Source organism: Talpa europaea (assembly GCF_964194135.1).
Source record: "Talpa europaea genome assembly, chromosome: 14".
Classification (NCBI taxonomy): domain Eukaryota; kingdom Metazoa; phylum Chordata; class Mammalia; order Eulipotyphla; family Talpidae; genus Talpa; species Talpa europaea.
The window spans coordinates 5,402,093-5,421,499 of NC_140082.1; the positions used below are offsets into that span (position 1 = coordinate 5,402,093).

At 51.0% G+C, this 19,407-nt stretch overlaps 1 protein-coding gene across 1 annotated transcript in view; it reads left to right on the forward strand.

The window, feature by feature from the left end:
• CUX2 (cut like homeobox 2) overlaps positions 1–19,407 on the forward strand; it is a 216,812-nt gene that overhangs the window by 134,154 nt on the left and 63,251 nt on the right. Inside the window, exon 3 of the mRNA XM_084254186.1 lies at positions 2,508–2,555. Within this exon, the coding sequence (XP_084110312.1) occupies positions 2,508–2,555 (48 nt within the window). The remainder of the gene's footprint in view (positions 1–2,507; positions 2,556–19,407) is intronic.

Below are 19,407 nucleotides of genomic sequence, written 5' to 3' on the forward strand. Positions count from 1 at the left end.
ATCAGGCCCCCTGTTGATTCTCAGATTTAAAAAAAGAAAAATCATGGGTATAAACACAGATAGGAAAAATAAACCTCTGAGTCCTTATAATGTCCACTGGGAGGTAGCTCATTAGAGAACCCTGTGTGACAGAGACCCGGGCCGCCCCACAGCCAACCTGGCTTCTCTGAGGAGTCAAAGTGGAGTTCCCTGTCCTGGCCCCCTCAGCTGGGCGGGATGGAGGAGGAGGGAGTTGGGGAGGCAGGCCCTGGGGCACAGAGGGATCAGTCTGAGCCGTGAAATCCTTAAAGTAGTAGCTTCAGTTCTTCAAGGCAAGCAAGAGATCTCACTAGAACTTGCCCAGGGAGTGAGTCTAGAAAGAATTTCAGGTTTGAGAGCAGAGGGAAGGTGCACTTGGAGGGGAGACAGAATCACAGATCTGAGCCGCTCCCTTGTCAGTCCTTTGCTAAGAACTAGGGGGTGCCACGTGTCCTCAATTTCCCCTCTCAGAACAGAGAACAGCTTGGTCTTTAAACAGTTTTTCTGCCCGGGCCGGGAGTCCCGGAAGCTTTGCCCTAGACTCCAGTCGCTGGGAAGCAGACGCGAAATGGTCCCAGACCTTCCCAGCCCTGCGTGCCCCCTCCCTGGTCGGCACAGACCCTCCATGTCATACCCCCGCAGGCCACCGGGGGCCCGCAGGTGATGAGGGAAATCCAGGCCAGGTTTTAGGCCTCTGAGTTCGGCTTATATAATTTTAATACTGCATAATTATGCAATTATGTAATTAGGAGGAATAAGTTTCCACTCCTATTATAGTCGTGCCTCTGAAAATTCTCATTTTTGGAACTAGTCTGATGGGGAGTCATGCCCAGGCTTTATTTCAGAACATCATCTGGCCGTGCACAGCTCCCATCCTGCTCATGCCTTTGCTCTGCTTCCCCCCAGGGTCAGGCAGACAGGACAGTGAGCTTCTGGGAATGGCCACCACCCCTTCCGCAGCCCCCAGGTGTGAACCCCCTAAATTCACTTGAGGGTGGGTTTGTGCAGAGAGCCTGTTTTGGGAGCCTGATGACCTGCATTCACAGCCAAGAACAAACCAGCTGCTGGGGCCTCTGTCCCCCCTGCTGTGATTTCAGGCACTGGTTTCTGAGGCCCCTCCCAGCCTGAGCATTTCCTGAACCTGGGCCACAGGCTTCCAGCTGATATATTTTATTTGTAAAGTCATACAAATGTCACAATAAGTCGCCAACATTCAGCCTCTTGGACATGCCCCCAAACCTGGATTTCTGATGTCTTTGAGACTGCTTGGTAAATCCAGCCGCAGGGAGGCTCCCTGCCAGGCGGCAGTGTTCCCCAGCCTGCGGCCCAGGTCTGTTTCCTTTCCCACCGGTTCGGCCCACACACACTTGGCTCTCTGTGATCAGGTCAGCATGTCCCTCGAGTCCCGGCAGGGTATCAGCATCAGGATATCAGCGGCTCTGAGAAGCCCCTGGCATAAGAAGCAGTGAGGGGGGCCCAGGGTCTTTCCAGGGGCCTCTTTCATCAGGAACAGGTTGATGCTTCACCTGAGCATAGGTGGTCTCTGCCCATCTCTTCCCTTGCTTCTCTCTGCTGCCCCCTCCCTCCCTATGCTCCAGCCCTCCTCATCTCATGGGGTGGGGGAGAGTTCCTGTGGGTGTGGTGACTGCTTAGAGGAGTCACCAGGGGTCTCAGCAGAAACTGGAACATTTAGGGTTGGGACTTGATAACGCCCATGTAAAAGCTCCCTGTGCTTGCTAGAGGCCTGGGGCTCCTCCAGGGAACCCCAGTGTTTAGGACCCTCAAGGTCACTGATGGGAGTTAGGAGGTTGGGTCTGGAGATAGGGGGCTTGGGGGCCACCAGACCAAACCTTCCTCCTGAAGACAGCCAAGTGCTTCAGGGTTCATGGGATACAGCCTTCCCTGTGAACTGGGCGCCATGGGGGGTGACCCAACCAAGCCCCCAGGAACTGCACGTTCTGGTGAGAAAGAGGAGCAGAAAGTGGCTTTGCTAAAGTGCAGAGCCACCTTGCTGCTGCAGGGCCTCTGGGTAGGGACGCTGAGGAGGTGCTGTAGCAGACACTGCAGGGCAGAGTCTTGAGGACAAGTTTTGTGCAAGGAAGGCCTTTTGGAGATGGGGTGCAGGGCGCGAAGAAGGGGGCCACCTCTCCAGCTGCTGCTCCCAAGAGTGGTTCATGGGGGAACACGGTTCCGTGGGCCCTTTGCACAAAAAGCTCCCTGGATCAAACCCACGTGGGAAACACCACTGCCTCTCTCCCTCTCCCGCTCGTCCACGTGTGTGGCTCCTGGAGTCCCGCAGGGCAGAGACTTGATGTGGGGCCGCAAGCCTCCCAGGCTGATTTGATTCGGCACCCCGGGGGCTGGGTGTGGGTGCATGCATGTGGGATCCCAGGGAGCGGGGACCTCCATGGGCGACACTGACACCAGTGAGCAGGCAGCAGGGGCTGCTTCTGGCTCTGCAGTGAACTCTTTGCCCCTCTCTTTTTCAGGAAATCAGAGAGATGGTGGCTCCTGTATTAAAAAGCTTCCAAGCTGAGGTAAGGCCCGAGGCTCCTGCATGTCATCAAAGTACCCCCCCGCCCCTCTCGGATCCCATCTCAACCTTCCAGGGGAGGCCAGCAGCCTCTGGAAGCTTGGGAGCCTCGCCCACCTCCATTGCAGACGGTCCCATTTCCTCCAGGGCAGCTAGTGGGTTCTGTTTTCATGGGTTCCAGGGTCTGAGCCCAAGAAATCTCCCTTGCCCTTGTCTTGCCCTGCCACACACCAGCTCCGCTACATAGGACACCCTTGACCTTGAGCCATCTGCTTCCCCTCCCAGGCTTGGTTTCCCATTATTTAAATCAGAGGTTCGGGCTCTGCGACCTTTGCTCTCCTCCAGGTTTTCTGCTCTGCTCGGTTCTGGAAGACAGCCTTGCAGATAAGTTCAGTCGGTTACCGGCTTGCCTCGAAAGCCTCTCTACCAGCCACTCTCTGAGGCCAGGCTGAACACTGCTTTCTTTCCTGCCACCCTGCGGTCCCCATTCCTCAAGCAGCAGCCTCCCTATCTTCAGTTGGTCCTTTCTCTCACCTTCCTGGGGCCCCATGATGCGGCTGGACCTCGCCCGTTTCTCCTCTGGGCTTGCCTTTGTGACCGGGGTGCTGAGAATGTCTGCTTGTCTGGCTGGCGAGGAGGTAGGGTAGGCACAGTGGAATCGCGTCGATGCAGGGGAGCGTAGTGGGATCAGCTCTCGACTGCTGCGTCATCAGGGGCTCTTCTCCCTCCTCCCCTGGATTCAGGCGGGGCCCTGGCAGGGCTGGCCCTTCTCAGAGCTCCCTCTGGACTTGCTTTTTAAGCCTGTCATCCCCACAACACCACATTATTTTGAATCTGTCTCTTTGGAACCGCATAAGCGCATAAGGCAAATATTAAAGTAAACAATAACTGGATTTACGCAAATGTCGCTGATTTCCATATTTTTCAGCCCTTCATTTTATTACCAAGTTGACTGATGTGCTTATTTATTTATAGGACCATCCGGTATTGATTCATTTGGTTGTGAGGTGCCTGGGCTAGAAGGGAGGGAGGGGAAAAAAAAAGAAGACTAATAAGGTTAGAAGTGTGTTGTCCTGGTTCTGTGTGTGTGTGTGCACATGCGTGTGCGTGCGTGCGTGCGTGTGTGTGTGTGTGTGTGTTTAAAAAGAGGCCCCCATATGCCAACTCCTGATCCATGAGGGGGGCTCCACACACGTGTGAACACACACACACACACACACACACACACCCTCTCCGGCAGCTGAGCCCTCTGCGCAGCCAGAAGACAAGCATTGAGCTGTTTGTATGGAACCTCACTTTGGCTGACCCATTGCTTGGGCTGGTGTGGGTGAGCTTCTCTTAGCCGCTTAGCACCTCAGTTTCCTTATCTGTTAAACGGGAATCAAGGCATGACAGATCTTTTTGTGTCATTTGGAGATTAACTGAGCTAGTAGGAACAGCTTTCCTGGAGCGCCCCGCTCTTGGCTGCTAGGGCATGAAGAGCACAGACTGGGAAGCCAACTGGGTGGCCATCCTGCCTCTGCTTTTTAACCTAAAGCAAGATACTTAGCCTCTCTGTGCCTCTGTTTTCTCATCTGTAGAACTGGATAATAATTATAGCTACACATCTTCTTAAGGAAGAGTGGAGTTAAAACCCAATATCTTTGCTGTTTTCAATTATCGATGACTCCCATTCAGGTTGACTTGGCCTACACTATGCCTGGGCTGGGCCTGCCTCCTTCCTCCCTAGCTGTCCAAGGCTTTTTATGTAAAATCCGGGGGTTTCTGTCCTTTTAGGAAGCCAGCATGACTTACATCATCCTACAGAAGGAGAAAATTAAACACTGGATTTGTGCAGTGAGCCCTAGAAGGTGCAAGTGCAGCATAGTGGAGTCCATGGGAAGGACTAGCTGTGTGGCTTCGGGGAAGTTCCTAAACTTCTCTGAGCTTTAGCTTTCCTCCTCATTTTAGCAAACGAGGCTAATGGTGAGGATTCAGAGAACTAAAGCAGGATAGAGACACTTGGCATGGTATCTGGCACACAGCTGCTACTCAATACATGTTAAGGAAGAGAGAGTCTTGTGGGGTGGAGGTGGGGGCCAAAGGGAAGACAAAGCCCAATTCTCATGTCCAAACCCAAGTGGCGTGTTGGATGGACGCTGTTTTAATAGCTGGGGATCTTCAAAGAACTTCGTTAATTTCTTAAGAGGGCTTTCCATCGTCCCTTTAATGTACCAAAAAGACTACATCTGTCTGGAGTTTTATTCCCGAAACCCCTGCTTTCCTTCAGATCTGTGGACTAATCCACGCGGCCACCATGTCCCTCCCTGGGCCTGGAGGTGGGGGGGAGACCCGCCATAGAAAGGTGTTAATAAAAAGCATCTCCTTCGTCCAGAACAAACTGCACACACACAGGCCATTTATAATCCAAATTTGATTTTCATTTTAATTTTTTTAATGAGGATTCATCTTTTATGCCACTTCCCTCTCTCGAGCCACCAGGCTCTGCGCTGGAGCTGAGGATTCCCAAGTGGGCATTAATCACCTCCCAGGAATATTCCCGGAGGCAAACACCGTCCCAAGTCACATAAACTAGCCCATAAAACGCCAGGGCTGAATAGCGTTCCCGTCATCCCTTCTTCCCCGGCGCGGGCCTCTTGTTGAAATATAACATGTTCAAGTTCATTCCTTAATTTCACTCCAGCAGCTCCCTGGACAGACAGGATCTGGGCATCCTCTTTATCTGTTCATTCTATGGATGTGGGGGTCTTTTTCCCCCTTTTCTCTGTGTGTGGATGTGTGTGTGTGTGTGTGTGTGTGCACGCACGCGTGCTCGCGCTCGCGTGTGCTGGTGAGAGGGGGGCGGAGAGGAAGTGAATTTGCCCTGCTGTGAATCAAGGAAGCTTTTCCTCCCCGCCTTGATTGCTTAGAGGACAGTCTTGATTCCCCTGCTCAGGGAAACAAAGACAGCCAGAGAAGGTGGCTTAATGGAGACAGCTTGAAATGGCCAAAGTTTGAATATCCTTGCGCGCAGAGAAAAGAGCAAAACGAAAGCCCCGCTAATTACAAAAGTTGCTTTATGAAAGATAATTCAAAGCAATAATTTAGCAAACATAATCAAGTCGCACAGATGGGGTTGTTGATGGATGGATTGCAACATGCAATTAGCAGTTCTCGCAGTTACATATCATTAACCCTCCGAGCACAAAAATTATTTTCTCATTATTAGTTGAAAAGGTAAAATTAAGCTGACTAGACAGTAAAGGAACAAACTACAATTAATTACCTTCATTTATTACAGTCATTATTTTAAACTTATTTTTACTTGGAGAGAGAGATGAAAACATCTAAATTAAAAGTTTTGTTATGCTAAATCGGAGGTGAAACTTTTCTAAGAAATGGGTGCACTGGCCCAGCCCGGAGGCTGGCAGGACCTCGGCTGGGAGATTATTTTTTCTCTGCTTCCCTCCTCTTCCACCATGACGAGAGTGTAGCCTGCATGATGGGAAATCCTTTGGCTGGGTTGGAACAGACTTTCACCTGGGTCTGATCAAAGCACAGATGTTTGGGAATCGGGGGCTGCTGTGGCCTCCGACCCCCAGGAGAGGCAGGAGAGGCCCCCTCCGCTGCTCCCAAGCTGTTTCCTCATCTGCACACACAGCAGACAGGACTGTACGATGTTCAGTGAGATTCTCTGTCACGTGACCGGCCAGACATTTTGCTTCTCCCGGTGCGTGTGTTGGTTCCCATCGTGGTGGGTGCGATTGGTTGCATGGGGTTGAAACCTCCCTGCGCTTCCGGGTGGGCGTGGCATGCCCACCTTCTGGAGCTCAGAGATGGCCCCAGATGCCACCTACCAGGAGACCTTCTAGATCATCATTGAGTCCACGCAATCATTCGTGCACTTAGCATTTATCAAGGCCTACTGCATGCATGTTCTATCAGTAGATGCTGCGCCCAGTGAAGATCACCCCCCCGCCCGGGTAGTCAGTGTGACCCCCATCAGGTGGCAGAAGGCAGCGGAACCCTCCCAGAGGTTCCGAGTGCCTGCTGGATGTCACCTTCCCGCCGTCCCACAATGGGTACATGGTAGACCCATCCCATCCCTTCCTGAGTCCCTGCTCACTGACCCCATCCAGTGCCAAGCCTGACATTGTCGGCTTGTCCCCACTACCCATGCTCACCCCAGGCTCGCGCGTTTTCTGAAACACCAAGGACTCCCTGCTTTCTCCTCCCAGGCCATTGTGGTAGGGAAGGGGCCCTAACCCAGGATGAGATCTCCAGGGCCAATACACATGCTGCAGCCTGGGAAGGACCTGCAGGGCCTCAGCACGGCTCAGCTCACCTGAGCCGGCATGCCCTCTGCCTGCCTGAGTGCCCTCTCCGCTCTTCATGCCACCTGACTGGCCCCTGTGCTCCCCTCCAGCTCTCCCCCTTGACATCAGAGACAGCTGGAGGAGCAAATAATATTATAAGGCAAAAAAAGCAGGGGCCTATAATTGCCGCTCAAACTACCCTTTCTCCAGCGTGGGTGTGACCATCCCTTTGTAAGAGGTGCCCCTCGGAGCCACAAGGGATGTTCCACACAGACGGTCCTGACCTGGGAGAAGCGGCTTCCCTGACTGGCAGGACCCCTGGGGCAGATGAGCTGTGGGAACAAGAGTGGGCTCTGGAGCCAGGTGGCCAGAGCTTGCATCCTGGTTCCTCTGCCTCCCAGCTTTGTTATCCTGGGCAAGTCACTTCACCTCTCTGGGCCTCAGCTTCTTTGGTTTTGAAATGGAGATAATAATAGTCCCCACCTCACAGGTGGGGACTCAAATGAAATTTGATCCTCATTGAGGATCAAATGAAAAGCCCTAAGAACAAAGCCAGGCGCTGGGGAGGTGCCGTGAGCATCAGTCAGCATCCCTCGCAGATGCCAAGAGCTGCCTCTTCACATTTATTGCTCCCTAGAGCCCTATGAGGCGGCTTCTGCTCTCACCCATTTCCCAGGTTGGGTAGCTGAGGCTCGGCTCCCACACATGGTGTAAGGGTGACTGACCAGGAACCAGCCAGCAAAGCCTGCCACCCAGCAGCACCCCGGCGAGAGAAACTGCTGGTGCCATCCCCTAGTGCAGGTAAGAAACTGCGGCTCAGAGAGGTAAGCCACCTGCCTCAGCTCACACAGCCCTTGACCAGCAGAGCAGAGGGTGGAAGAGGCAAGTCTCAGCTTGGAGGGCTGCACGGAGGCCTGACTTGGGAGGGTGGGTGCAGCAGGGACGGAAGGACTGTCCCTCAGCCAGATCTGGGCCTTCCGTAGGTATCTTTGCTGCGTTTTCAGGCACAACCTGCCAGGAAGCCCAGCTGGTCCAACAACTGGCCAGGACTAGGTCTGTATTGGGTGCTGCACAAGCGGGTGCCCCTGCAGCTGAAGTCGGCGGTGGTGAGGAGGACTCAGCCCTCACTGCCCAGCTAGCAGGCGTGCACACACTCCGTGCGTCGCCCTCTTCCATGACACCATCACTGCGCTGGCGCGGGTCTCCTCGGTTGCCATAACCGGGTCCTGCCCCTCTGGCTTCGCCCTGCCCAGCTTGGGGTAAAACTTAAAAGGAGCTGAACATCCTTCTGAATTTAATATTAAGAACCCACAGAAGCGTCATTGAACCTGTCACGCCATATTACAACCAAATTAAGAAGCAGCAGCAATCCTCTTTGATTCTGTATCCTATGCCTTATAAAGTAAATTATTAATGCCTTTTCCCCCCAGTTAAGCAGTTATTTGCAGTTGTTCCGGGTATTTCTCATTAGAAATAACATCATCTAAAGAACGATATTGATTGATTTTTTTAATCTTGGAATCATGGACGTGAACCACATATTTATATGACATTCCCTTTAACTAGAATTCTCATGCTTTATTTTTATATTATTGATCTTTTTGACACGAATTGCTTCTTGGCCTTGTGCGAACGTTGTAAGCTTTCCGCCTGCAGAGGGATGGCCGGCGTCGGGCCGGGCGGGAAGAGTGATCGCTCTGGCGGCGTGGCGGGAACCTTCCCGCACATTTAACAACAATTAGTCTGTGCTGACGCCATGGTAGGCTCTCGTGTATGGAAATGTACAAGCCTTTTAATGGACTGCATTATGGAAAGCCACGCGGGGCTGGCTGTGGGTAGAGGGGGTCTGGGGGCACGCATCCGTCTCCCAGCTCCGTGGTCTGGGTGTCCCTTGGCGCTCCTGCCTGCGAGGAGGAGGGAGGCAGGACCCGCCTGCGCAGGTGTGTGGCTATCCACACGGCCGCTCATGCCTCTACCCAGTAGGTGTTTGTTGAGCACCTACTATGTGCCAAGCATGGTGCTGGATGCTGGGGCTAAGGGGGCGAACTTTATCATTCACGTATCTGTTCAGAAAATAGTGAGCGCCTACTCTGTGTGGCAGGAACTGTGCTAAGCCCTGAGACTTCCCGGGGCAACGCACATTGCTCGTGCACTTGTAGCTCTTGGAAGAGTGGAAAGGACATAAGCCTGGGGTCACAGGGACTCAGTTCAAATCCCAGCTCTGGCATTTGGCAGGGTTTTCGGCAAAACTCTGTTTCCCAGCTTGTAGAATGGGCGTGGAAACAGCCCCCCCCCTTCCACCTAGCGAGGCTGGGAGGTAAAGAACTTGGTGCGGGACAATAGGATCATGATTACCCCTTCCCTTCCAGCCAGGTCGCGTAGAACACACAGATACACCCCTGCTTCCCTTCTCAGTTCCACTGAGACCTTCATTCTGCAGCAGACAGTTGTTTGGCCCCTGCTGTATGCCAGCATGAGATCCAGGCTCCAGGGAGGTGACGGTGAACAGCCCCACATCCACTCCTGCCCGACACTCACCCCCAGGTGCCAATGAACTGCAGGCTGCGGGTGGGGCAAATTAGACTAGCCTGCCCATTCCCTCACTCAGAAACTGCTCAAGCCCCTACTGTGTGTGGGATCCTGGGGATACAGCAGGGAACAAGATAGACAGGACCCTATCCCTGGGGCTCGGTACACGAGGGACTTGCGCATGAGCATCATGCACGGAAATCCCAGGCAAGGTGGTGTGTGTGGCGGGTTCAGGAGCCCAGTGCTGCAGCCAGACTGCCCAGGCCCAGACTTCTGCTTTGCCACCTGTCAGTCATGTGGCCCAGGGCAGGTTATTTTTCTCTCTTGGTGCCTTAGCTTCCTCATCTACAAAAACGGGGCACATAGTAGCAAGTGAAGTAGAGGTAAAGATGCAAACCTGCCAGGTGCCAAGAAGGCTGACATCAGATTGTCCATCATGACCGTGACCATGTCTGTGATAGCGATTCTGAACCCTCCCAGCCCCCGCATGCTAGCTCAGCATGGATGTACTCTGTGCAGCCAAGGCCAAATGCACTTGTAGCCATAAAGGCCCCGCTTAGAGGCAGGGGGCTGAACTGCGTGACCCCCTTGGGTCATTGCCAGGGTGGGACCCCTGAAGTGCAACCCCCAAGTTTGGGTCCTGGAAAAAGTAACTGCCTGGAGGTGCGTGTCCTCTGTGATGCTGGATCTTGGGCATCCCCATGCCCTGAGTGGCAAGAATGAGGCCCAGAGAGGGTGAGAAACCACCTTAGGTCACACAGCCAGATGGAGGTGCCCACATGCTGCTTCAGGTCCGGGTAATCCCCTTAACCAAAGTGGCCTCGATCCGGCAGCTGGGGAAGACAAAAGCTCTGGCTCTGGGGTCTTGTGACCTTGGATGGGTCATGCCACCTCTAGCCTCAGTCTCCTGTTTTGTCAAATGAGTTCTTATAACACCCACCTTATTTGCCCTGGGGGTGTGGGGAGCCCACAGGATCACCCAGCTGAAAGGAATTTGCACAGAGGTGAGTTTCAGAGCATAGTGCTCATCCTTCCTGATAAAATTCCAATACTCAAAGTGTGACCTGTGGACCAGTAGCATCCACATCCTCTGGTTGCTCAGTAGAAATTTGGTCTCTGCACACCTCCCCCAGCCCCAGGTCTCCTGAATCAGAACCCACAGTTTAACAAGGTCCCCCAGTAATTTGTATGCATGCACCTTAAGGTTTGAGACACTTGACCTTAGATCCTGGTTTGCCCAGTGGAATCCCCTGTAGGTTTATGAAAAATTCTGAGACCAGGGTCCCAGCGGGAGTGGCAGGCAGGCTTGGTCTGGTGTGAGGATTGTGCCTCTGGATTTTTAAAAGCTTCTGCTGGAGATTCTCATGTTTGGGAAGCTCCCCTGGAGCACATACCCCGTGGTGTGCTGGTAGATTGAAACAGCTGGCTGCCCAGTGCCTGGTTGTCACATCTGCCCATTTCCGTGGTATAAATACTCCTGCCGTCAGCATGGAGTTGGGAAGAGGCGAGCAGCAGCAGCTCCTGTGGCATTTCTACTGTATGGGTTTGCTTTGTTTTCTTCCTCCATTTTTTGGTTGTGAAGTGCACATTACACAATATATCCTAACCATTTCTGAGTGCACAGTTCCCTGCCGTGAGGTACATTCACGATATTCCACCATCCATCCGCAGGACTTGTCTCATCTTCCCAAAAGCAAACTCTGCCCCCACCGAACACTAACTCCCCGTTCTCCATTCCCTGCTCTACTTTCTGTCTATGGTTTTGATTTCTCTAAATACTTCATCGTAGGACAAACAGTACTGTTTTTTTGTTGTTGTTGTTGTTGGTGTGACTGGCTTATTTCACTCAGCCTCATATCCTTAAGGTTCATCTGTACTGTAGCACCATTATTTTTTTTTTGAGATTTATTTTTATTTATACAAGACCTGGGGTACAGGCCAGAGGCACAGGAGGGTGCAAGGATTCACCAGAGACAGAGCGGGGAACAGAACAGGCATACTGACGAAATACACTGCTGAGGGGAGCAGCAGGTGAGACAGGAGAGGTCTGCTCGCCATGTGGGTTGCTCCAAGGCCGACAGGGATCGAACCGGCACTGCAGAGGCTGCGGACAGCTTCACAGTGCTGCGCTCGACCGCCTGCTCCACCAGGGAGGCCCAGCACCATTATTTTTAATGTAATTTATTAAAACTGGGCGAATAGGAGGTAGCCGGGAACACAAAGCCTCACATATAGTAGGGTTACTATGTTTTTAGCAAATGACCAGGAAGCAGAATTCAATGTGACTACCAAGTCCAGGAAGCAGCAAAGCAAGAGCAAAGGTTTTTTCAGTTTGGCAGTGTTATAAAGCACCTACTGTGTGTTCTGCTCTGTGCTGGACTGGCTGAGAGCAGAAATAAGCGCTGTCCAGTTTAACCACTGCCTAGGTTTACATGATTTAATTTTTAATGATAGCTGTATTTAGCAACCAGCTTGCAAAATTCCTGAAAATTTAACAACCAGTTCTTGCAAGCTGCTACAGGCCAACCCCCAGCACAACACTGGAAGTAATGCTTATACAAAGTGAGAGCAGAGGTACGGATGGCAGGCTGTAGGACAGGGGTCAGGAGGCTATGGCCCTAGGGCCAAAGCCTGTTTTCATAAAGTTTTATTGGAACACATCCATGCCCATTCATTTACATGGTGACTCTGACCGGTTTCTTATCTTAACAGTAGCGTCTCAGCAGGGCCTGTATATCCCACAAAAACAAACAAAAAAATATATTTATTATCTGGCCTGTTAAAGAAAAAGTTGCTGACTCCTGCATTTAGGTGTTCAGGGAGGAGGATTGAATCAACTTATTCATTCTTTTTTTTTTTTTTAAAGATTTATTTATTTATTTATACAAGCACAGGGTACAGTCAGAAGCACGGGAGGGTGAGAGAATTCACCAGAGCTGGAGCGGGGAGCAGAGCAGGCAGAAGGACCGAAGTACACTGCTGAGGGGAGCAGCGGGCGGCAGGAGAGGTCTGTGTGCCATGTGGGACCCTCCTCCAGTGACTGGGGAGTAGCCGGGGATTGAACCGGCGCTGCAGAGGCTGCGGGCAGCTTCACAACCCAGCGCTCAACTGCTGCGCCACTGGGGAGGCCCTGTTCATTCATTTAGTCGGCAAGTATTTACAACACTGTTCCAGGCACAGGAGCAAATACTATTCCAAAGATAATGACCACTCCCTCCCAGAACTGACATATAATTCGTAACTCACTCAGCAAGTTAATATATAATTACCACCTGCAGCAGGGACTGTGACAAGGAGCTCCTGGGGGCTAGGAGAGCATCCAAGGTTGTTAGGGAGGGCTTGTAGAAGGAAATGATCTGTAGGCCAAAGCAAAAGAAAGCACATTTTAGCCACAGGAAGGATGAATAACATGTCAGGCAAACGGAACTGTATGTGCAAATGCCCTGAGGCAGAAGGGAAGTGGGAATTGCAGGGGCAGAAAGCAAAGGAGTGATAGCCAGAGTCCCCAGGCTGTGCCCTACTCTCTAGCTGACCCCCTGCCCATCAACCCTACAAAACAGCATTGCCTGGAGCCAGGCACCCCCTGGCACTCTTACCCCATTGCCTCCCCACCCTTAAAGATCACCTCCTAAAGTCTCTCCACCCTCCCTCCTGGCCCTGGTGTCCACACTGCAACAGTGAAAGACCTCTTATTTATTTCCTCCCTGAGGTTTTTAAACTCCTACCCTGTAATAAAATCATTCTCAGCACAAGCACAAAATAATAACACATAATTAAAATACATAAAACCAAAGATTAGTGGGGACATGCAAAGATTAAGAACAGCTGAATCTAATGTCTGAGAACCAAGCAGAGGTCCTGCCTTAAAGCAAACAACTGAGGCCAGGGCAAAGGAGGGGGTTTTCATTTCTTGAGCACCTCCTGGGTGCCATACTCAGAGCATGTTATGGAATTGTCTAGAAAATCCTAAGATTGAAATAATTGAGTTTCTTTTATAAGCAAGAAGCTGAGATTCAGAGAAACGTAGGCACCAAGGTCACATAGCTGAGAAGTGGAAGAACTGGGATTCGAACCCGGCTATGTCTGTGCTAGTCATAGAAGTTCATTCCTGTAGCAACAACACTGAACACAGCTGGAGTTTATTTCTTTTTTTTTTAAAGATTTATTTATATATTTGTTTGTTTGTTTGTTTATACAAGCACTGGGTATAGTCAGAAGCGCGGGAGGGCGAGAGAATTCACCAGAGCCAGAGCGGGGAGCAGAGCAGGCAGAAGGACCGAAGTACACTGCTGAGGGGAGCAGCGGGCGGCAGGAGAGGTCTGTGCGCCATGTGGGACCCTCCTCCGGTGGCCGGGGAGCAGCCGGGGATCGAACCGGCACTGCAAAGGCTACGGGCAGCCTCGCAACCCAGCACTCAACCGCAGCGCCACCGGGGAGGCCCCTAGAGTTTATTTCTTGCTCACCACAGTCTAGTGCTGCTTGGTGAGGGCAGGAGGCTCTGCTCCATGCAATCATGCAGGGATCCAGGCGCCTCTTGTTTTCTGACCCTGCCCTGCCCTGTGTCTCAGAGTCCCCTTCATTTAATTGGTACATGGTGAAAGTGGAAGTTATGGTGGATCTCACAGAGGTTCTCAGGACCAGACCTGGAAGTGGCCACACCTTTTCTACCCATGTTCCCTTGGCCAGAATTCAGTTACAAGATTTTGTCTAATTTTAAGGGAAACTATGAATATAAATCTAACATCATGTGCCCAAGAGGGATTAAAAACCAGAGTTAAATGAGTTCATAACCTTGTGCTCTACTGTGACTCCCTGGTGGATAAAACACCTCACTAACTATTAGGAGCGGGATGGAGCTGGGGCCACAAAGCCTTGTACATAGTAGGGTCACTATGTTTTGAACAGATGAATTCCAGGAAGGGGGATTCAAGTTGCCTGCCAAGTCGAGGGAGTGACAAAGCAAGAGCAGGCACAATTTGGCAGGTGTTATAAAGCTCCTACTGTATGTTGTATGCTGGATTGGCTAAGAGAAGAAATAAGCTCTGTCCAACAAGGAGACCAAGCCACTCTTTGGGAACCCACACCCACTGTCCACTAAGGAAAAAAAAGGTGAATCAGGAACAGAATGCCCCCAGGTATACCACAGTGATTACTTTATAGGGAGGCAATCAGGGAAGACTTCTTGGAAGAAGGAAAGTCCCAGTTCAAGTTAGAAAAACTTGGACAGGATAAAACCTAGAGAGTGAAGTGTAATTGTATGAGCACAGACCTTGGCATGCGCAGACCTAGGTTCCAGCCCCAGTTTGACCAGTACCTATGTGGTCCTGAGCAAATCATCTTCCTTCTTTTCCAACCTCATTCCCCATGGATGAAATGGCACCTCATGTGTAGGTTTGTCCTGAGGATTAAGCAAGATGGTGGTGAGTGAGCAGCACAGTGTATAGCACACAGAAAGAGAAGAGTAATTATTCCCCTGTGGCTGTTTAGTGAGTGCTAGAGTCGTGCCTTTTGGGGCTGAGGGAAAGGATGAGGCTAGGAGACATACCTGGCGGACATGGAGCCCTGAATGCCTAGTTAAACCTGCACTGTGTCTTGTGGGCTGAGGAGGTGCCATGGAGTCTAATATACGAGTGTAATATTCTGCATGATCAGAATCCTGTTCTAGAAAGATCCATCTGGAGGGGGGTGGGATGGAGAGAGAGCTGACTCAGGAGTCAGGATTTGGAGCACTTGAGACAAGCAGCAGTATCGGTGTCCTGGCCTGACATGGGCGGAGGAGTAGCTGAGAGGAGTTTGAAAGAGTATTCAAGTGGGGAGACCAGCCTCAACATGGCAGATGGAGATAGAGGGCCTGGGTCTCTGGTTCCTGGGCCCAAAAAGGCATGAAAACGTTAGCAGAGGAAGTGGAGGCAGAGCTGGTTTGGGGAGATAAACCCAGTTGGCCTGGACACCCAGCCTCTTAAGAGCCAGAGAAGCGTGAAATCAACCCCAGCTCCAACTCTCACCAGCTGTGTGACCTTAGGTAGTCACCTCCCTCTTAGAACCTCATCTCTTCCATGTGGAAAATGGGGATAATATTTGTCTCTCCTTTGATAGAGTTGTTGGAGGATTCCATGAGATTATGCCTGGCACATAGTAGGTGCTCAAGAAACAGCCCTTGTTATCCCCATCATTTATCCTGTTGCATCAGACCACAAACTGGTTTAAGAAAGGGCGGTGTTGAACTAGCTGACCATGAAAATACCATTTATGGTGAAAATTAATAGGAATCAGAGCAGCAACCAGACCCTCCTGTGTGCTCCGCATGTACCAGGCATCCTTCTAAGCTCTCTGCACATGCTGCAGCCCCTTGGGATAGGGGTTGTTATTCTGCCCACTGCAGAGATGAGCAATGTGAGGTATGAAGGTTGGACAACTAGGAGGTGGGGCAAATAGCCCAGGAGCTTCAGTTTGCACAAACCAGGTATGCCTGGGAGGTTAATCAGCCTACTTTGGGCCCCATTGGGTCATTGTGTCTATCCCCTAGCTCCTGACAGCTTGACCCCTACTTACCCTGGACAAGACCTGGTGTTCTGGGCTTATAGCCTTTGCATATGCTGTTCCCTTCTCCCAAAATGCTTTTACCCCCATAAGTATCCTGACAAATCCCTGCTTGTCCTTTAAGGGTCCACCCAAATTTGGCCTTGGCTGTGAAATCTCTCAATCCTTGTATCCTCACTGTGCCTCCTGGGTTATAGACCTCTCTGCTGTGCCCTCTGAACCACACCCTCTCAAAGAGCTGGCACAGGCTATGAATATCTGCCTCCAAAAACAGCTCAGCCATCACAGAATCCAGCCCCTTTGTTTTCCAGGTTAATTTATCCAGTGCTCTCTGCCAGCAGCTCAGAGAACTCTTCAGAAAGCAACCAGTACACAGCATGCCCCCAGTTCATAACCTTCCAGGAACTTCCAGCCATACCTGAATTGAAATCCAGACCCTGCTTGCCACCTATGCGGCCTCCACTATCCAGCCCCTGCCTTATATCCCACCTGCCCCACCTTGCCCCTTTACATGTCCCTTTTTCCCCCCCAATTTGAAAATAGTTAGTTTCTAAATTGACCAAAATAATCACACTGCTTTTGCTCATCCTCGTAACAAACTGGTCATTAGGTCTTCCCAGCATCTCCACCTTCTGCAAAACGGGTGGTCTTTTTCTTTTCCTTGGCATCCTTTGTGTAGTTCTTGAAAGCATGTTTTCCCCATCCCAGGGCCTTTGCACTGCTCTTCACTTTACTTAATGCCCTCTCCCCATCTGTTTTGTCCTCTTAATCCAGGAGCTCTCAACCGTGGCCCTTTTGGAACTGACATTTGGAACTGGATTTGGACATTTGGAACTGGATAATTCTTTGTGGTTGATTATAGGTTGTCCAACAGCATTCCTGGCCTCTACCCAGAGGTGCCAGTAGCACCTCTCTCTGTTGGACAGCCAAGCACCCAGACAGGTGCTTCATGACCTTCCCCAAATTTAGTCAAGCCTCCCTGTTACTCTCTTAGAACCTTCACAATGCTAAGCAGAGTTTGTAATTATATATTTGTTTCCCTAATTATTCAGACAATACTTGTCCCTCCCACATAACCAAAAGAAGGAGCACTCTGTAGACTATTGTTCCCAGATCCCACACAGTGCCTGACACACAATAGGCAAGGATTAAAATTTACTCAATGGATGCTGACACCTCGTAGTATTGGCAGAAGTTGCTGTGGCCCTCTGTGTGCTGCAGGCAGTGTACATTACACATACTCATTCATTATTCCCCATGATCACCCTGTATGGCAGCTATTGTTTGTAAAATTTTACAAATAAGAAAAATGAGGCACAGAGAGGTTAGATAACTTCTTGAAGGTCACACAGCTCAGTAAGTGGGAGAGGCAAGATCTGCTCCCAAGCGGTCTAGCTCCAGAGTCCTTGGCCTTAACCATTCCTTGTTGAACCCTAGGCTTTATACCAATGCATGCAGGGCCAGACACTCAGGCACAGAGACACACAGACACTGAACAAGGTCACACAGCCAGCAAGCCAAGGAACACTCCCCTTTATCCCAGACTATACGTGCTTCCCACCACGCCCCGCATGCTTGGGGCAGGGACACTCTGACAATTTAACCAGTCAATTATAATAATATTTTTCTCTGGGAATGTTTAAAAGGGGGGGAAAAGTTGGCTTGCTAAGGTATAATCATGGCTCAGAGGCCAGCCTGACATTAGTTATTAATTAGGCCATTATGCATTCCACAGTGTGATAATTGCTTTGCTGCAAACTCACCAAGCATGAAACGGACCCGGCACAGAAACACAATCTATCAATCTGAGAACCAAGCCCAGTTGCGTTCTCTCACCTTGAGTCAGTGTATGCCGAAGCGGGAAACAAAAAGAAATTAATGATACATGGATAGCAACAGCGAGCAGGCCGGACTCTGCGCTGGCTCCCCCCGGGACAGTCACGCTGAGCTCAGGGACGGCACCGAGGTTTATCGGTGAAGATGGCCATTCCTCTTTGGTCTCCTAACCAGTTCAAATCTGTTCTTGGCCTGCTCTTTATTCCCCCACCTTCCTACTTAGGAGGAGAGGGAAAAAGCCATTTCTTTGCCATCTGTTTGCCTCGCCTGTTGCTTTTTGCAGTGAGTGGGTGGAGGGCTGGAAGGGCGGGGCTGCCAGTCGGCAGGAGCTTGGGCACCTGCCTCTGCGTGCACGTCTCAGGCTGTGCTCTGACCCTGGCCCTGGTGGAGGACGGAAGGAGACCCCGCCACCAGAGCCTCCATATAGGAGGTGTTGGTAGAGAAGTCTGTCTTCAAAGAAAACCTTGGGGTGCAAAACACAGAAATACTCCCAAGCTGACCTGCACCACGAGAATTGAGCATAATGTCAGCAGTGATATTTGTGTTGAATTCTCCCCATTTTGAAGATGAAGAAACTGAGGCCCCACGAGGTGAGGAGACTTCCCAAGGACACACAGCTAGTGGTAGAGCTGGGATTCGAACCCAAGCTCGTGAGCACGGCCTTCTCCTGAGACCACAGGGGCTCAGCTGGGTTTCCTAGGAGCGGGTCCCAAACCAGAACTGCACAGACGCATGGAGGGCGCCAGTTTCCTTGTCGTTCCTCTTGGCTGCTTCCTCACAAGTGGGAGATGGAAGGATAACAGTCTCTCTGTTCCCAGTTTCACCCCAAAGTCACTGAAGCTAATAACCTAAGCAAATCAAAATTTGCCATCCTCAAATTCAAACTCCTGAGATAAAGATCATGAGCATGGCTCTAGCCCAGTGTCAGCCCCTGGTCCAATCATCTGAGCAGGAAGATGGCTCAGTACAAACATCAGACACTGACCCATCTCAGCAAGAAGACAAGACTAGCAACCTGGCCATTGTTCTTGTCTCTCAGCCCCGGCCACTGGTTCCCCCAGTCTCACCTCTCATCTGACTGGGGTTGCCCGCAGTTAGTGCAGGCGTTTGAGGGTGTGCCCTGGAAAAGTGGTAGAGCTGTTCTCAGCAAAGAAGGCAGGCATCTAGATTGCCCTGAAGGTGTGTTGGCTGCAACCATCCAGAAGGTTAAGCAGGAAGAGCCCATCTTCTGTATTTTGCCCAGATGCCAGGATAAATTCATATGCTCAGAATGGGTTGCTTCCAGTTCTTGCCCATTGGAGCCAGGCTCAGACACCGTATTTGCTTTGTTCATGATTATCTATACCAAGACATTACATACCCCAGGTTCTCTGTGGAAGGAGAGTCAAAACCAGTGAGCTCTGCTTCAATGGTTGAGAGTTATTTATGATCCAAACAAGATAGCAGCCGAGACTTTGAAGACTTTCCACACTGGTTTCGCCCAGAGTCTCCAAACCGCATTCCAGTCTCTAGCCAGGCCCTTGAGGGGCAGTTGGAGAAGTTTTCTGTTTCTGCAACATTGATCAACCAAGTTTGCGATGATCAGCCTCCCTGGATCATCCTTTGGGGTTGAACTCAGATCTGAAACACCCTGAAGTGCTTACAATCTTTAGGAAA